This window comes from Heteronotia binoei, chromosome 6 (genome assembly GCF_032191835.1).
Source record: "Heteronotia binoei isolate CCM8104 ecotype False Entrance Well chromosome 6, APGP_CSIRO_Hbin_v1, whole genome shotgun sequence".
In the NCBI taxonomy this organism is placed as follows: Eukaryota; Metazoa; Chordata; class Lepidosauria; order Squamata; family Gekkonidae; genus Heteronotia; species Heteronotia binoei.
This window is the reverse complement of record NC_083228.1, coordinates 5226747-5241923: the sequence shown is the minus strand read 5'-3', so window position 1 is coordinate 5241923 and position 15177 is coordinate 5226747. Positions and strand designations below refer to the sequence as shown.

Here is a 15177-nt window from a genome sequence, read left to right as displayed (position 1 = left end):
CTTAAAGACCAACAAAGTTTCGTTCAGGATGTAGGCTTTCATGTGCTAAATGCACACTTCATCAGGGAAGCTTATATCCTGAATAAAACTTTGTTGGTCTTAAAGGTGCGACTGGACTCCAACTTTGTTCTATTGCTTCGGACCAACGCGGCTGCCTGCCTGGATCTGTCCAACAAACTATTATTCAAATCCAGTAGTCGTTTAGAGACTACCTATGACTACTGTAGCCAGGAATTAGGTTTTTGAAATGGTCACCATCTGAATTTTTAAATTAGCGGATTTCAATTAGTAAATTGGTTTGTTCAGTTTTATGTTTAGTTAGTTGTTTTACAAATATATAATTTGTTTTTTTTTTTTATGTGACCCACCCTGAGCCTATTTGGGGAGGGCGGGATAGAAATGTGAAGAAATGCAATAAAAAAAATAAATGCAGAGGATAAGCTTTCAAGAGAGCTTTGATCCTGGAAAGCTTCTATCCCAAAGATCTTGTGGGTCTCTAAGGTGTTTACAGGACTCAAATCCAGCGGATGTCCTGCAAATCAACATTCGTTGATCAACTCTCTGAAACTATGATGTGTTGGTGGATGCTCAACTGTGGTTTCAAACTGGCCAGTTTGCCACGATGTCAAATGTCAATTCCCAGTTGTTCAGTAGTGCCACCCCCTCTCCCTAGCCTCTGGCATAAGCAGGCAGAAGCACAGAGCAACAGAACATCCAGCTGCTCCGGCTACATTTAGCTAGAGTGGTGCGTTTTCAAGTCACTTCCTCCTCCCTTCTCTCCATGCCCCTCCTTCATACAGCTGATGCCTCACAAAGGAGGAATGTGCTTCACTGACTTCAGCATCACCTGAGGGGGGAGGGGGGATTTAAAAGGCAATGGGTTTAAAGATCTGATTTAACCAAACACTTTTATTCGGTTTCAGATCACACAGTATACAAAACTGCACCACAGAAAAAAAAAATGTTGCTGTCAAGACCAGTTCACAACTCAGCTCCCGCCACAGCTGCTTTCCCTTCAGCCCCCACAGTACAGCCCAGGAAAATGTCTATGAGTGATTAGATTCAGATGAGGCCCCGTGTTGTTCTGAGGCAACAGAACAACGTTTAAGTGTCAAGTGCTGCACAATCCCCATCTATGATCACCTCCATGATGTAATCAAATAAGGTTTATTCGTTAAACGAAGAGGTTACAGTTCCAAGACTGAGTCTTGGTGAAACGGACCTCCCCAGGCTCAGCCATCCGGATATAACCTTGGGTCCAGACGGTTACAAGCTGAAACTCAGAGCACCTTTCCCGCTACCAATGAGAGCATCCCCCCTCTGTTATCAGTGCAGGCTGAAGCAGGTTTGTCTCAAAAGCAGAAGTCTCTGGGCGGCTGACCTTCACCGGCTAGTTGTACCACATTCCCAGGGTGGGAAGTTACTTGTGCAGAGTTACAGACATAGCACAGCAGATTAGCAAGCAAGCCAACTAAACAAAGCAAATCATCGTGGTTACAGCAGCCTGGACCAAAATGGATGTGCTCATGGCAAGAACCGTTCTTGACATTAAGTCCAGGAGCAGCTTTAAGAGCAACAAAGTTTTAATTCCGGGCAGAAGCTTCTGTGTGCATGCACACTTTGTTGGTCTTAAAGGTGCCACTGGACTCAGACTTTGCGCTATGAGTAATTAGTTAAGAGCTCAAGGGTATAAATATGAATGATGCTGCTATAATATTGTAGTGACCTGCAAAGCTTAATTCTGCATGCACTCTTCTTTAAAAGCTTCTATCCAGAATAAAACTTCGTTGGTCTTAAAGACGCCACCGAACGCAAGCTTTGTTCCGCTGCTTCAGATCAACATGGCTACCCGCCTGAATGACCCTGTATTGATATCCCACGCATACACACATCCACACTGACTCACCACATGGGGAGCGAGATCAGGCGCAAGCACGTTGGCGTAACTGGCTGGCTGGCTGCAGAGTGTAACTGCACATACAGGCTGTGGACTGATCCCTTCTCCCATGATCGGCTACATTTCTTTCAGAACCTTGCTGGTCCCAGGGAGGGGGCGTCGCATGGCCATTTTCTCTGCACATCCATGCTCTGCAGACAACCAGGCAATCAGGAGGAGACGGGGTGGTGCCAGGCCAGTACATTCATGCCCCCTCTCCCATGTGTAGGGGTTGTCTGCACCGGGGTAGCTTATCCACAGCAAGACTTTGCTGGCAGCCTGGCAAAGGAAGGCCAGTTATTCCGTCTCTCTTTTCCACGGGGTTCTGCGGATAGAATGGAGGAGAGGAGAACGATGTTGTGAGATGTGTTGTGATGATGAAAAGTGGAGTGCAAATATCCGCATAGATAAATAGAATCTTACTCCAATTTGGTTCACCCTTCAGGTGTATCGTGCTCTCCATGCCTGCTGTTCTCCCGGCTGCCCACCTCACAGAAATAGAAATGGCTGCATTTTAATGTCTTTTGATGAAATCAGCCGCCGTGGTGGTGGTTCTCTGACTTTTGTGCCGTGGGGCACGAAACGCACAAACATAAGCAATGCATGAGTTAATTTGGCCCCATTATTGTTCAGAAGCTTCAGGCACTCACTTCATATAGGATTTTTCAGGGCTTCTCAGAAAACGGGTGACATAAAAATGATTCCCTACTTTCCCGTTCTCCTTTAGAGTACCATTTCTAATTCTCTTAAGCCAATGTAAAGAAGAGAGAGAGAGGAGGGGAGAACTTCACAGATGTTTCCGGACTCTTGATTCAAAGGGGGATTCATCTGAACTCTGCCCCCCCCCCCATCAACTTGGTCCCCCCTCCCATTTAAATGCATGTCGCATTTTATTCTTTTTTTTTCTTCTGTTGAAGGTTTGTTCCTCTTTCCAGATGGGTCCAACTCAAGCGTACAACAGCCAGTTCATGAACCAGCCTGGCCCTCGTGGGCCGCCTTCCATGCCGGGCAGCATGAACCCAGCCACCATGGGAGCGGGCATGACGCCTTCCAGTATGAGCGGGCCCCCTATGGGCATGAACCAGCCCAGGCCACCTGGAATGAGTCCCTTCACCCATGGGCAAAGGATGCCCCAGCAAGCCTACCCTGGCCCACGCTCCCAGTCTTTACCCATGCAGGGCATGAAGAGACCGTATCCGGGAGAGGTGAGTAGCCGCAGGATTCTGCGAACAGGAGTGACCATAGACTTTGTAAAATGGACATGTGGCAACCAGCTGTGGCTCAGTGGTGCTTTGCAGGGAGAACATCCCAGGTTTAATCCCAGGCATCTTCAATTAAAAGATCAGATGTGAAAGACCTCTGCCTGAGTCTCTGGACAGCTAACTGAGTAGGCAATACTGACTTCAATGGATCATAAGAACATAAGAGAAGCCATGTTGGATCAGGCCAACGGCCCATCCAGTCCAACACTCTGTGTCACACAGTGGCAAAGAATTTTATATATACACACTGTGGCTAATAGCCACTGATGGACCTGTGTTCCATATTTTTATCTAAACCCCTCTTGAAGGTGGCTATACTTGTGGCCGCCACCACCTCCTGTGGCAGTGAATTCCACATGTTAATCACCCTTTGGGTGAAGAAGTACTTCCTTTTATCCGTTTTAACCTGTCTGCTCAGCAATTTAATCGAATGCCCACAAGTTCTTGTATTGTGAGAAAGGGAGAAAAGTACTTCTTTCTCTACTTTCTCCATCCCATGCATTATCTTGTAAACCTCTATCATGTCACCCCACAGTCGACGTTTCTCCAAGCTAAAAAGTCCCAAGCGTTTCAACCTTTCTTCATAGGGAAAGTGCTCCAGCCCTTTAATCATTCTAGTTGCCCTTCTCTGGACTTTCTCCAATGCTATAATATCCTTTTTGAGGTGCGGCGACCAGAACTGCACACAGTACTCCAAATGAGACCGCACCATCGATTTATACAGGGGCATTATGATACTGGCTGATTTGTTTTCAATTCCCTTCCTAATAATTCCCAGCATGGCGTTGGCCTTTTTTATTGCAAACGCACACTGTCTTGACATTTTCAGTGAATTATCTACCACGACCCCAAGATCTTTCTCATGGTCAGTCTCTGCCAGTTCACACCCCATCAACTTGTATTTGTAGCTGGGATTCTTGGCCCCAATGTGCATTACTTTGCACTTGGCCACATTGAACCGCATCTGCCACGTTGACGCCCACTCACCCAGCCTCAACAGATCCCTTTGGAGTTCCTCACAATCCTCTCTGGTTCTCACCAGATCAAGGGCCTGATTCAGTAGAAGGCAGTTTCATGTGTGTTTATTCCACCACAAAACATCCTTTATCGAATCAGGTTATCCCTTTAATGCTAGAAGAGGAGGAACCTAACTCTCCAAGACTTTGTGAACCGCAAGAAATATCCAAGGAAGGAAATCAAAGAAATTTGGATTGGCACACTGGATAACTACTCCCCAGCAATGTTGCATTTTTAGCTTGAACTCCATTTTGTGGATTACTAACAGAACTGTCCTAAGAACAGTTTCCTGGGAGTGAGCCCCACTGAATCAGTGCGAGTAGGATTCTGAGGACCCCAGCCTGGGATGGCACCATAAGCATAATACTGAATACTGCAGTTCTTTAGGTCTGCAGAATGTGATCTGCTGTTCAGAGGCACATGCGTTTTACAGTGGAAATCATTCTTCCTGCAGCATTTGAAAATGAATAATGAATGCTGAGTAGGTTATGCTTGCATATTTATTTTATCTCTTTTTTGGATATTTTGTGTGTGTGTGTACGCCTGAAAGTCATGGTTGACTTCTGGCAACCCTTCCAGGGGCTTGGACAGAGAGGGCTCTGTTGCCTGCCTCTGCATCCTGGGCCTGGTATTCCGTGAAGGTCTCCCCTCCAGGTACTTGCTAGAGTCGGCCCTGCTTAGCTTCCAAGATCTGAAGAGAGTCGGCTTGCCTGGGCTATCCCGGTTAGGGTATGCTTGCATATTTCTAATGGGAACATTCCAGTCAGAGCTAAGCACATTTAAATCCTGGTAGTAAATCCAGCCATCCTCCAAGGAGAGATTCAGGTGGGCAGCCGTGTTGGTCTGCAGCAGCAGAACAAAGTTTGCGTCCGGCAGCGCCTTTAAAACAAGATTTTGTCCAAGGAATAAGCTTTCCTTAAAAAAAATAGATTTGTATTCTGGCCTGTCCCATGAATGGGCTCAAGGCGGATTACAACATTATCAACAATAAAGCAATTAGGATGGATACGTTGAAACTATTGGTTTCAACGTATCCATCCTAATTGCTTTATTGTATTTCAACAGTATGTTGAAATGATGTAGACCTCCCAATTGCAGAGCAAGAGACAAAGTCTGTCATGTCATGTCCTGTCCTGCAGCTTCCAGCTGGCCGGGAAGTCAGCGATGTCATATTTCAGATGGGCCAGCAGAGGTAAAACGCTCCAGCGTACTGGAGAAGTGTGTTTGCGCATGAAAGCTAATACTTTGAATAAAATTTTGTTGGTCTTAAAGGTGCTGCTGATTCAGAGACTTTTTCCAGTGGAACAGCTACAAACTGAAAGAAGTTTCCTGGTGCTGAAGAAGGGCTTCAGCCTTTAGTAGGATAGGGTTCAGCTTAAGATCCTCCCCAGAGGTTTCATGGGTGAGATTTAAGGATATTTTCCAATACCTTGCATTGTCATAAATGGAACTCCCCCTTGCCTTTAGCTGTACTCTCGGTCTTGTGTTTGAAAAAAAATGTCTCTTATGCTATTTAAAGGTCAGTTGCATTCAACTAGAGGCAGCATGTTAAAATTGTATTTATTTCATTTACGAACAGCCAAATTATGGAAACCAGCAGTATGGACCAAATAGCCAGTTTCCATCCCAGCCTGGTCAGTATCCAGCTCCCAACCCTCCAAGACCCCTCACATCTCCCAACTACCCTGGACAAAGGATGCCAAACCAACAAAACACAGGGCAATATCCTCCTCCAACGGTCAACATGGGACAGTATTATAAGGTGAGTGGCATCTTGTGTCGCTGGCCATCTCTTAAGGCCAGGAGAATTAATTACGTCAAAGTATGCATCCTCCCTTCTGAGGACTTTAAATATGTAGGATGGATCCATTAAAGTTGAACCGAAAAGAGAACTTGTAGTTAAACCCCACTTGCATAGCTGGCTCTGTTGCAGTTTGCAAAAGGGAAGTATTGCTTCAGCATTAACTGTATGTTGCCCATTGTGGGTCCATTAAATGTACTGACGGCCATACAGTCTCAGCTCAGTAATGTTTTAAAGGCATATAACCAGGGGTCGTTTTGTAGAAAAATAGGTGGTGGGGCTCATTAGCATAACTCATTAACCAAATGCAATCCCATGCAAAAAAGGAGAGCCCCAGGTGAGCAAGGCCTGCTTGGGCTGGCTAGAGATCCATGTGTGGGTCAGAAGGCCAGCAAGCCACCTGCTGCCGGAAATCACATAAGAAGTGGAGAAAGGGGGGGGGGCTTCTCCAGTGGTTAACGAGGGCTGTTGGGGGCGTGGCAAAGCCCCTGGTGGCTGGCTGGCTGGCTGCCCTCTCTCCTAATCCAGGGATTGTTATGCAGCTGCACCTGCTATTCAATGGACAAGGAAGGTAGGTGGGGAGGAGGAGGGGGAACCCTCAGAAAGGTTCAAGAGCTGTGCTCTTGTGAGCTCCTGCTGCATCTGAGGCCTGCATATAGCAATAACAGGAGAATCTCAGATTAAGCTAGGAGAATACACAGTAGCCCCTACTATGTAGGCTGAGCGGTATGCAGATGAAGTGTCATGCCACAGCGTGACTGGATGTGATTAACTGGCTGAAGGAGTGTTTTACCTCTGGTGGCACGTCACAGGCATCACGCTGTGGCTGTCAAGTTACCTGCCTTGGTTGGAGTAGAAGTCATTCAAGGCTTGTTAGAATGATGCCTCCCCCGCACCTCCATCTCTGTGCGTGGCGTGAAGAGTCCTGTGCCCCTCCTTCCCAAGCGGGGCAAGGAGCCTCTTGTGTCTTCAGAGAGACACAGTTCTTGTTGTGTTAAAAGCGCAATGAGCAAAACGAAAAAGGGGCAGGGAGGCCAAGATTCATGAGGAAACGTGTTGCTAGAATAAGATGTAAAATCAGCCCAGCCAAAGACTCGTGAACCATGTGACCGTTGTCCAGTATAAATCTGTGCATTGGGATCACACTGCAGATGCCCTAGCTGTGCTGCAGCCACAGACCCTGGGAGATAGGGTGTGGTCACATGAGAGTCTTCCTCCCATTGCTTGCCTTGAGGATATCAAAAAGTAGTCCATGCATTCCACTTCCTTACCAGGGCCTATCTTGATCAAGGAACAGAACCTGTTGCCGTGCTGGGGTGCTCCACTTGACATTGTGACCCCTGCAAAATAGAGCATACAAGGTGGGAGAGAGCCCCTCCCAGCTGTGTCCAGGTAGTGATGGCAGACTCCCATGAGAGGGCCGTGCTGAGCAAGGCAGGGGTCACTGCCAGAGGGTCCCTCACACTGTTGCCATCAGGGGTAGACTCTAGAATTATCCACAAAGAGCTGATGAGGCTAGCCCCTCCCCCCCACAATGCTTAAGGAGGGGTTCCCTCTCCGTTTGTGCAGTTAGCTACAGTAGTGCACATCAATGAAGCCTGTACTACAAAGGAAATTGCTAATTTAACAGAGATTAAGCAAGAACTCCGTTGGAGACCACCCAGGACAGAGTCACGATATAAAGGGAACGGTGCTCTTGCTAAAAATGGTAGCCCTGTGTTCGGTTCTCCTCTCTGTTGCATGTTATTACAACATACCCCCACTTTCTGACATAATTGGGTTATATATTAATATTTCCTTACCTTGGTCAACGTTGTTGGATGATGCTGATGGGGTGAAAAATGCTCAGGGTAACAAGATCAAGGCAAATTTCAATCACAAGGGGAAAGGGGAGAACTTAACACAGGGCCACCATTTTCTGTGGCAGCCTCACATTCCATATCCTATGTTGCTCTTCCATCAGACTGGCTTTGTTTCTTTCCCTTCCTGTTTCCTAAATGATTTGTAGAAAATGTGAATGGGTGATTTGCAATAACATTCCAAGCAATTTTAATGCTTTCTTGGAAGGAACTTGCAGTGTTCTCACATTATAGAATTCCAGCAGGGTTCTCAATCTTCAAGTGAGGCCTGGATATCTCTCAGAATTATAATTGATCTCCAGGCTATAGAGATCAGTTCCCATGGAGATAATGGTTGATAGTGACATTCTATGGCATTCTACCCAGTTGAGGTCCTTCCGAAATCCCACCATCTCTAGGCTCCACCTCCAAATCGCCAAGAATTTCCAAACCCAGAGTTCACAACAGTAAACCTCATGCATTAGCCTTTTACAAATGATGCTCCAGGCTAAAGACAGCCCACCAGCCACACATGGTAACAAGTGACTGGTAACTTCCACCATCCTCCTATTGTTGGAGATCCAGGTAGATACCCGAGTCAGGAATCTGAGCTGCCATACACCGTCGATAGTCTGTCTGGCTTGGTGAAGCACAAGTCATACAAGTCTGCCCGACTTCATCTGTTGTTATTGTGAGTTGCATCCTGCACAAAGGTTTCTCCTGATGGAAGGAAGTTCCATGAGCAGACTGGGATTTCTCCAGCTGCCTGGCAGCCCGAAATGCCCCGAAAGGTTGCCTCAGGAGAACAGAGGACTCCAGGAACAGCATAAGAAGGAAGTCGGAGGTCTGCTGCAGGTGAAGGGAAAAGCTGTAACCCTCCCGCCCCCTGTCAGCAGAGCTGTTTTGTGTGGAGGCTGTTCAGAGTTTTAGCCCATCTTCTACAGTGGCAGGACATTTGCAGGACCTCTTTTTTCTCTCGTGTCTTCTGAACTGTGATTCCTCTTTTGCAGCCATCAAGGCCTGTTCCTGTGGCAAACTACCCTCACTCACCTGTTCCGGGAAACCCCACACCGCCTATGACTCCAGGGAGCAGTATTCCTCCATACCTGTCCCCTAATCAGGATGTCAAACCGCCATTCCCGCCTGACATTAAGCCAAATATCAACGCTTTACCGCCACCTCCAAGTGAGTAACGCATGAAGTGTCCTTGAAGTCCTTTACTGGCCCAGCTTTCTCTTCTTCACAAATTGCGTGTCATAAAAATGACACTTTTTAAATAGCTCCTTGATTGCTGCATCCTTGACAGAAGTGCTGATTGCCAATTGAGGCCTGGAGTGACCAGCAAATCTATGAAATTTTGACAGAACTGGAAAAGCAGAGTCATACTTACCTGGATAGAAGTCTCACTGAAATCAGTGAGGCTTAGCTGGGTAGAGCTAATCAGAATTAGGAAGCGTGCACTGTAAACATTTTTTTATAATATCCCCAAGTGTCCTTCATTGGCAGGATGGCACGCTTTGAGTCTTAAGTTCTTTCCCGTTCCCTAAATAGATGCCTGTGTTTGCTTTCAGTGAATGAAACAGACCTCTCCAGATGTTATTTTTGTGCTCAGAAAGACTTGCTGACTACTTCTCTCTTGCCCTGTCTGTTCTTCACTCTTCAGGGAAGTAAATAATCAGGCTGGGAGATCTCACCATTATTTGGAGCTTCCCTGGCCCTGAGGGATCACACATCTGAATAATTGTGGAATGGCTGTTCACTTTTGCCTGTGAAGTGAAGAGCTGGTGAAATTGAGTAAGCTCCATGTGAAACAGACGCAGAAGCAGAATGAAATTTGAGTCCAGGGGCAGCTTTAAGGCCAGCCAAGTTTAATTCTGGGTATAAGCTTTTGTGTGTGTGCCACTTCTTCAATCAACGGAAGCGTGCCTGCACATGAACCCAGAATTAAACTCTGTTGGCCTTAAAGGTGCCCCTGGAATCAAACTTTGTTCTGCTGCTTCAGAGCACCGTGGCTGCCCACCTGAATCCACAGGTGTCCTGGAAGCTGGCAGCTGCTTTCCCGCCACTCAGCTGCCTCACAGTTCTGTTTGGCTGTTGCTTTGTGAGGGGGAGGGGGGAGCTAGTGCTTGTGCCCTGTGTTCTAATCTGTGATGTTCATGAATGCTGATTTGTCTCTTCCAGAGAGGTCTAGGTCCTCTTCTAGCTTTGACACCCCTAGCGGCAATAAAAGCAAAATATAGCAACGCACTGTGCACATCATAAAAAGGAGATGTGAGATAGAAGTTCAAGCAATTAACTCCCTTTGAGGCTCAGGCCCAGTGATCCATCGCCAGCCAGCTCTGGAGCTGATCAACAATAAACTCTACAATTTATGGAAGAGTAGAAAATACTCCCTCACGCCATTATTTCTGGTAGATTAGCTTTATGTACCTGTGGTCCACTTGTGTACAGATAGCAGATTATGAGTATTTGTATTTATTTATTTACATGCAAACAACAGTTTCAGCATTTGGGTCTTCGTACATAACATCTCTAGGGTGCATCTAAGATATTTTAGTGTTTATGTTAAAATCTAAGGCAAGAGTCCCTAATCTTTTTGAGCCTGTGGGCACCTTTGGAATTCTAACACAGGGTGGTGGGTGCAGCCACAAAATGTCTGCTATGGGAGGTGACATGTCAACATTTGAAGCAGAAGCTCTGTTTAACAGAATGCCTCTTAATCTGCATAGCCAATCAGAAGGCCAGCTGGGCTAAAACTTCACCTAGCCACACACATTTTCTAAGAGCACTTGGTGGGCACCACGAAAGATCAGAGATGTTGTCACTGTGTTGGAGACCCCTAGTCAGGGCCTTTTTTTGTAGGAAAAAAACAACAGGAACTCATTTGAATAGCAGGCCACACCCCCTGATGTTACCATTGTTTCACATAGGGCTTTTTTGTAGAAAAAGCCCAGCAGGAACACACTTGGCATATTTAGCCACACCCCCTGATGCCCAGCCAGCCAGAACTGCGTTCCTGGGCCTCCCTGCTCAAAAAAAAGCTCTGCCCCTAATGTAAGCTGTGAATGCAAAGCATGTGTTTCCAAAAGACACAGCTATCATACAGCTACATTCAACGGGTTTAGGATTGGGTAAGTAGCTTGGTAGTTCTAAATCTCATGGGTTCTAGTTGTGACTATTTAAAAAAAATATAACAAATGCTAATATGAAAACTTTATAATGGCCATTATGAGGTTAAGATAGGATAACAAAGTTAAGAAAGTAAGAGAATATTATAGACTATAGATAAAGGCTTTAATAGGAGGTTATATTGGACTTTTAAATAGCCATGGCATATTACACTATACATATTTTATACATGATATGTTACATTATACACACACACACATTTTCTCATGAAATATATTCATGTTACTATGCTAATATCTTCCATACACTATGCTAATATCTTCAGTGTTCATATTAGTAAAACTGCCCATATATTGTGTTTCTGGGTAATTATAACAAAGCTTATTTAATATATGTTTCTCCCCTTTTCCCTACTCCCCTTTTTTCCCTTCTGTACCCTTACTGAAAATTTAAAATAAAAATCTAGTAGACAACAGGGCTTTAGGACTGGGTGTACATCTCTGATCAGTACAGAAATGCGGGTTTACCCTCTGTGATGCATTTAGGAGAACTTTATATTCCAGAAAAGGATGAATGACCAAGAAAAGGATAAATGTCAAGATTGTTTCGGACAGGGTGGCCTTTTTTAATAAGCGTACTTTTTTTCAGTATCTGAAGGATGTGGGAAAAATATCCCTGCATGGCACTCTATAGAACAGTTTGTAGATAACTGACAGAGATGAGGAACTCAGACGCGACCCTTGGTTATGCTTTGAATGCAGTGGTCTTTGCTTACTGTTTTTAGCTCTCTCAAAAGTTATCACAGTAGATTCACTTCTTGGTAGACCCAACAGCTGAATGCCATCCTCTGGAAGTCATTTCCATGCATAGCATTCTGCCCAAAAGGGCTAGCGGTGTTCTCCACATCCCCTACAAAAGTGTATGAAGGAAACTGGATCTGGCCGCCCTAAAATCAGCCCAGCCAAAGACCCGCGAACCATATGACCCTTGTCTGGTACAAATCTATGCATTGTTATCACACTGCAGATGCTAAAGGGAAAGTTCACACTTTCTCTCCCTCTTCGATCCCAGCCAACCACAACGATGAGCTGCGCCTGACGTTCCCTGTGAGAGACGGGGTTGTCTTAGAGCCCTTCCGGCTGGAACACAACCTGGCAGTCAGCAACCACGTTTTCCACCTACGGCCCACCGTCCACCAGACGCTAATGTGGAGGTAGGTTTCTCAGTATGCCATGGCGGGGGGGATTTAAGGCAAAATATTCTCTTTCCATGGCAGGGAGGGTGGAAGGCAGTCATGTGTTTCACATTGTAATAAGGACATTTAGCAACACACGTAGTATTCAATTCTCTTGAAAGGTGCATGGACCCTCCCCCCTGCCCAGAAGCACAAGGCATAATGATCTGCAAATCCCCTCTCTGGTGTCACAATCCTTTGAGTAACCACTAGAGAAACAAAAGAGCAGCGAAGGTTTCCAAATTAAGTTTCATCTAAAGGATGACTCTGGCTTCTAATGGCTTCCGTGACAGCTGCTGTAATCTCACTTGTCACATAACCTGCTATCCATCGGGTTGGCGATAAAACAATGTTATCAAACAGTCATCATAGCAGCAGCTCAGTGACTAAGGTTGGACTAGCCCCAGAATCTGAATGCTAGGATGGGGAACAGCTGAGAGGGGCTCCGCACTTTAAGCAGAAATCAAGATTGCCGCGGGGACATAAGTGCGTTCTCCTTAGAGAACAGACAAGCAATCTGTATCCTTAATGTTATGTCACGTACACTGGGGGGCCAGTTAGGGCTAGCATATTTCTGCACGCGGAATTGGCAAGATCATGGGCAGATAGGGTTGCCAAGCAGTGCTGCTGGCAAGTAGTGGGTGGGGAAGTGGAGGGGGATGGGCTGTGATGGCAGCTGAGGAGTTACATCACTTCCAGCAAAAATCTTGAAGTGACACAAGGTACCTCTGGGAGTTGCCAGAAACTCTATGATAAAACCACACAGTTCCTGGTGTTTCCTAGAAATAGCGTATGTGAACATAAGAAGAGCCCTGCTGGATCACACCAGTGGCCCATCTAGGCCAGCATCCTGCCTCACATAGTGGCCATCCAGTTCCTCTGGGAGCCCGGCAACAGGGCAGAGAGGCCGAGGCCTTCCCCTGAAGGCTGCCTCCTGGCTCTGGGGTTCAGGGGTTTAGTGTCACTGAATATGGAGGATCCCCTCAGTCACCATGGCTAGTAGCCATTGATAGTCCTCTCCTCCATGAATCTATCTGATCCCCTTTTAAAGATGTTTATTCCTGAGGCCCTCACTACATCCTCTGGCAGGGAATTCCACCTTTTAATCACTCTCCGTGTAAAATAGTATTTCCTTTTGTCCATCCTGAACCTTCTGCCCATCAGCTTCACAGGATGCCCTTGGGGTTCTAGTCTTTTAGAAGAGGGAGAAAAACTTCTCTTTGTCAACTCTCTTCACCCCATGACAGAGGTTTTATAAACCTCTGTCATGCCCCCCCCCCCCCCAGTCATCTCTTTTCTAAACTGAAAAGTCCCAGACTCTTCAACCTTTCCTCATAAGGAAGGGGCTCAAACTCCCTAATAATTTGGTTTCCCTCCTCTGTATTTTTTTCCCAGATCTGCAATGTCCTTTTTGAGATTTGGTGCTCAGAACTTTTCATAGTGAATGTGGCCACACCATAGATCTATACAGAGGCATTGTACTATTGGCTGTTTAATTTGCAATCCCTTTCCTAATATTTCTAACGCAGAGTTTGCCTTTCTCACTGCTGCAGCACAATGAACGCTTTCATTGAACTATCCATTACAACCCAAGATCTTTTTCCCTCTTATTCTCAGCAAGTTCAGACCCTGTTAGGCTATACTTGAAGTTGGGCTTTTTCTGTCGCAGTGTACTTCACTTTACAGGTTGAACTTCATTTGCCCCATTGTCACCCACTCACCCACTTTGTGGAGGTCCTCTTGGTGCTCTTCACCAAGGCTTTCCAGGGCTTTTTTGTAGCAGGAACTCCTTTGCATATTAGGCCACACACCCCTGATGTAGCCAGTCCTCCTGGAGCTTACAGTAGGCCCTATAAGAAGAGCCCTGTAAGCTCTTGGAGGACTGGTCTCATCAGGGGGGTGTAGCCTAATATGCAAAGGAGTTCCTGCTACAAAAAAGCCCTGCTAGTTCCAGATCATTTATGAATAAATTAAATAGTACCAGCCCCAATGCTTATCATTTGGGGACCCCATTGCTTACTTTCCTCCACTGTAAGAACTGTCCATTTATTCCTTCTCATGTAACCAGTTTTTATTCCACAAGAGAACCTGTCCTCTTTTCCCATGACTGCTAAGTTTACTCATTAGGCTTTGGTGAGGTCAAAGCCTTTTGAAGGTCCAAGTATATAATGTCTACCAGGTCACCACTGTTCATTTTCTCAAAGAACTCCAAAAGATTGGTGGTGCAAGACTTCCTTTTGCAGAAGTCGTTCTGATTTTCCCTCAGCAGGCTTTATCCAGGTGCCTATCAGTTCTGTCTTTGATCACAACTTCCGCTAATTTGCCACGGACAGGCATTAGGCTGACTGCCTGTTACTTCCTGATTCCCCTCTGGATCCCTTTTTAAAAATTGATGTCCCATTTGCTACTCTCCAGTCATCTGGTACAGTGGCTGAATCTAGTGATAGGTTACATATTCAGGTTAACAAATCAACTGTCTCACATCTGAGTTCCTTAAGAACTCTCAAATGTATGCCATCAGGACCTGGAGACGATTTAATTTCCCCAGTAGGAAATTAAATTCTAGGCTGTGGCAAGGATACGTGCCCCACACTGTCCGTAGCGAACACAGAAGCAAAGAAGTCATTGAGCCTTTCTGCCCTCTCCGTCTTCCTTTATTCATTTGTCATTCACAGGCCCCGCTGCTTCTCTGACTGGTTCCAGCTCCAGATATATATATATTTTTAAGTTTATTGTTTGTCTTGATGCATCTTAGCACCCCATTCCTCAAAATCTCTTTTTGTCAATAATTAAGCATACAAAAAGAGATTTGTAAGTCAATAATTTACTTACATTGCTTTTGCCAGGCCCCATGATCCTTCCTGTTCAATTCATTGGGACAGACCTTCCATTTTTTAAAAGAAGCCTGTCCTTACTTTTTACTCTTCCCTCACTTGCATTGTTAACCGTGCAGGCCTTTC

General features: G+C 45.8%; 1 protein-coding gene across 4 annotated transcripts in view; it reads left to right on the top strand.

The window, feature by feature from the left end:
* ZMIZ1 (zinc finger MIZ-type containing 1) overlaps positions 1-15177 on the top strand; it is a 565771-nt gene that overhangs the window by 496547 nt on the left and 54047 nt on the right. For all 4 annotated transcript variants that reach the window (XM_060241000.1, XM_060241003.1, XM_060241002.1 and 1 more), the window contains 4 exons: positions 2854-3141; positions 5795-5977; positions 8865-9039; positions 12010-12196. In XM_060241000.1, coding sequence (XP_060096983.1) covers positions 2854-3141; positions 5795-5977; positions 8865-9039; positions 12010-12196 — 833 coding nt within the window. The remainder of the gene's footprint in view (positions 1-2853; positions 3142-5794; positions 5978-8864; positions 9040-12009; positions 12197-15177) is intronic.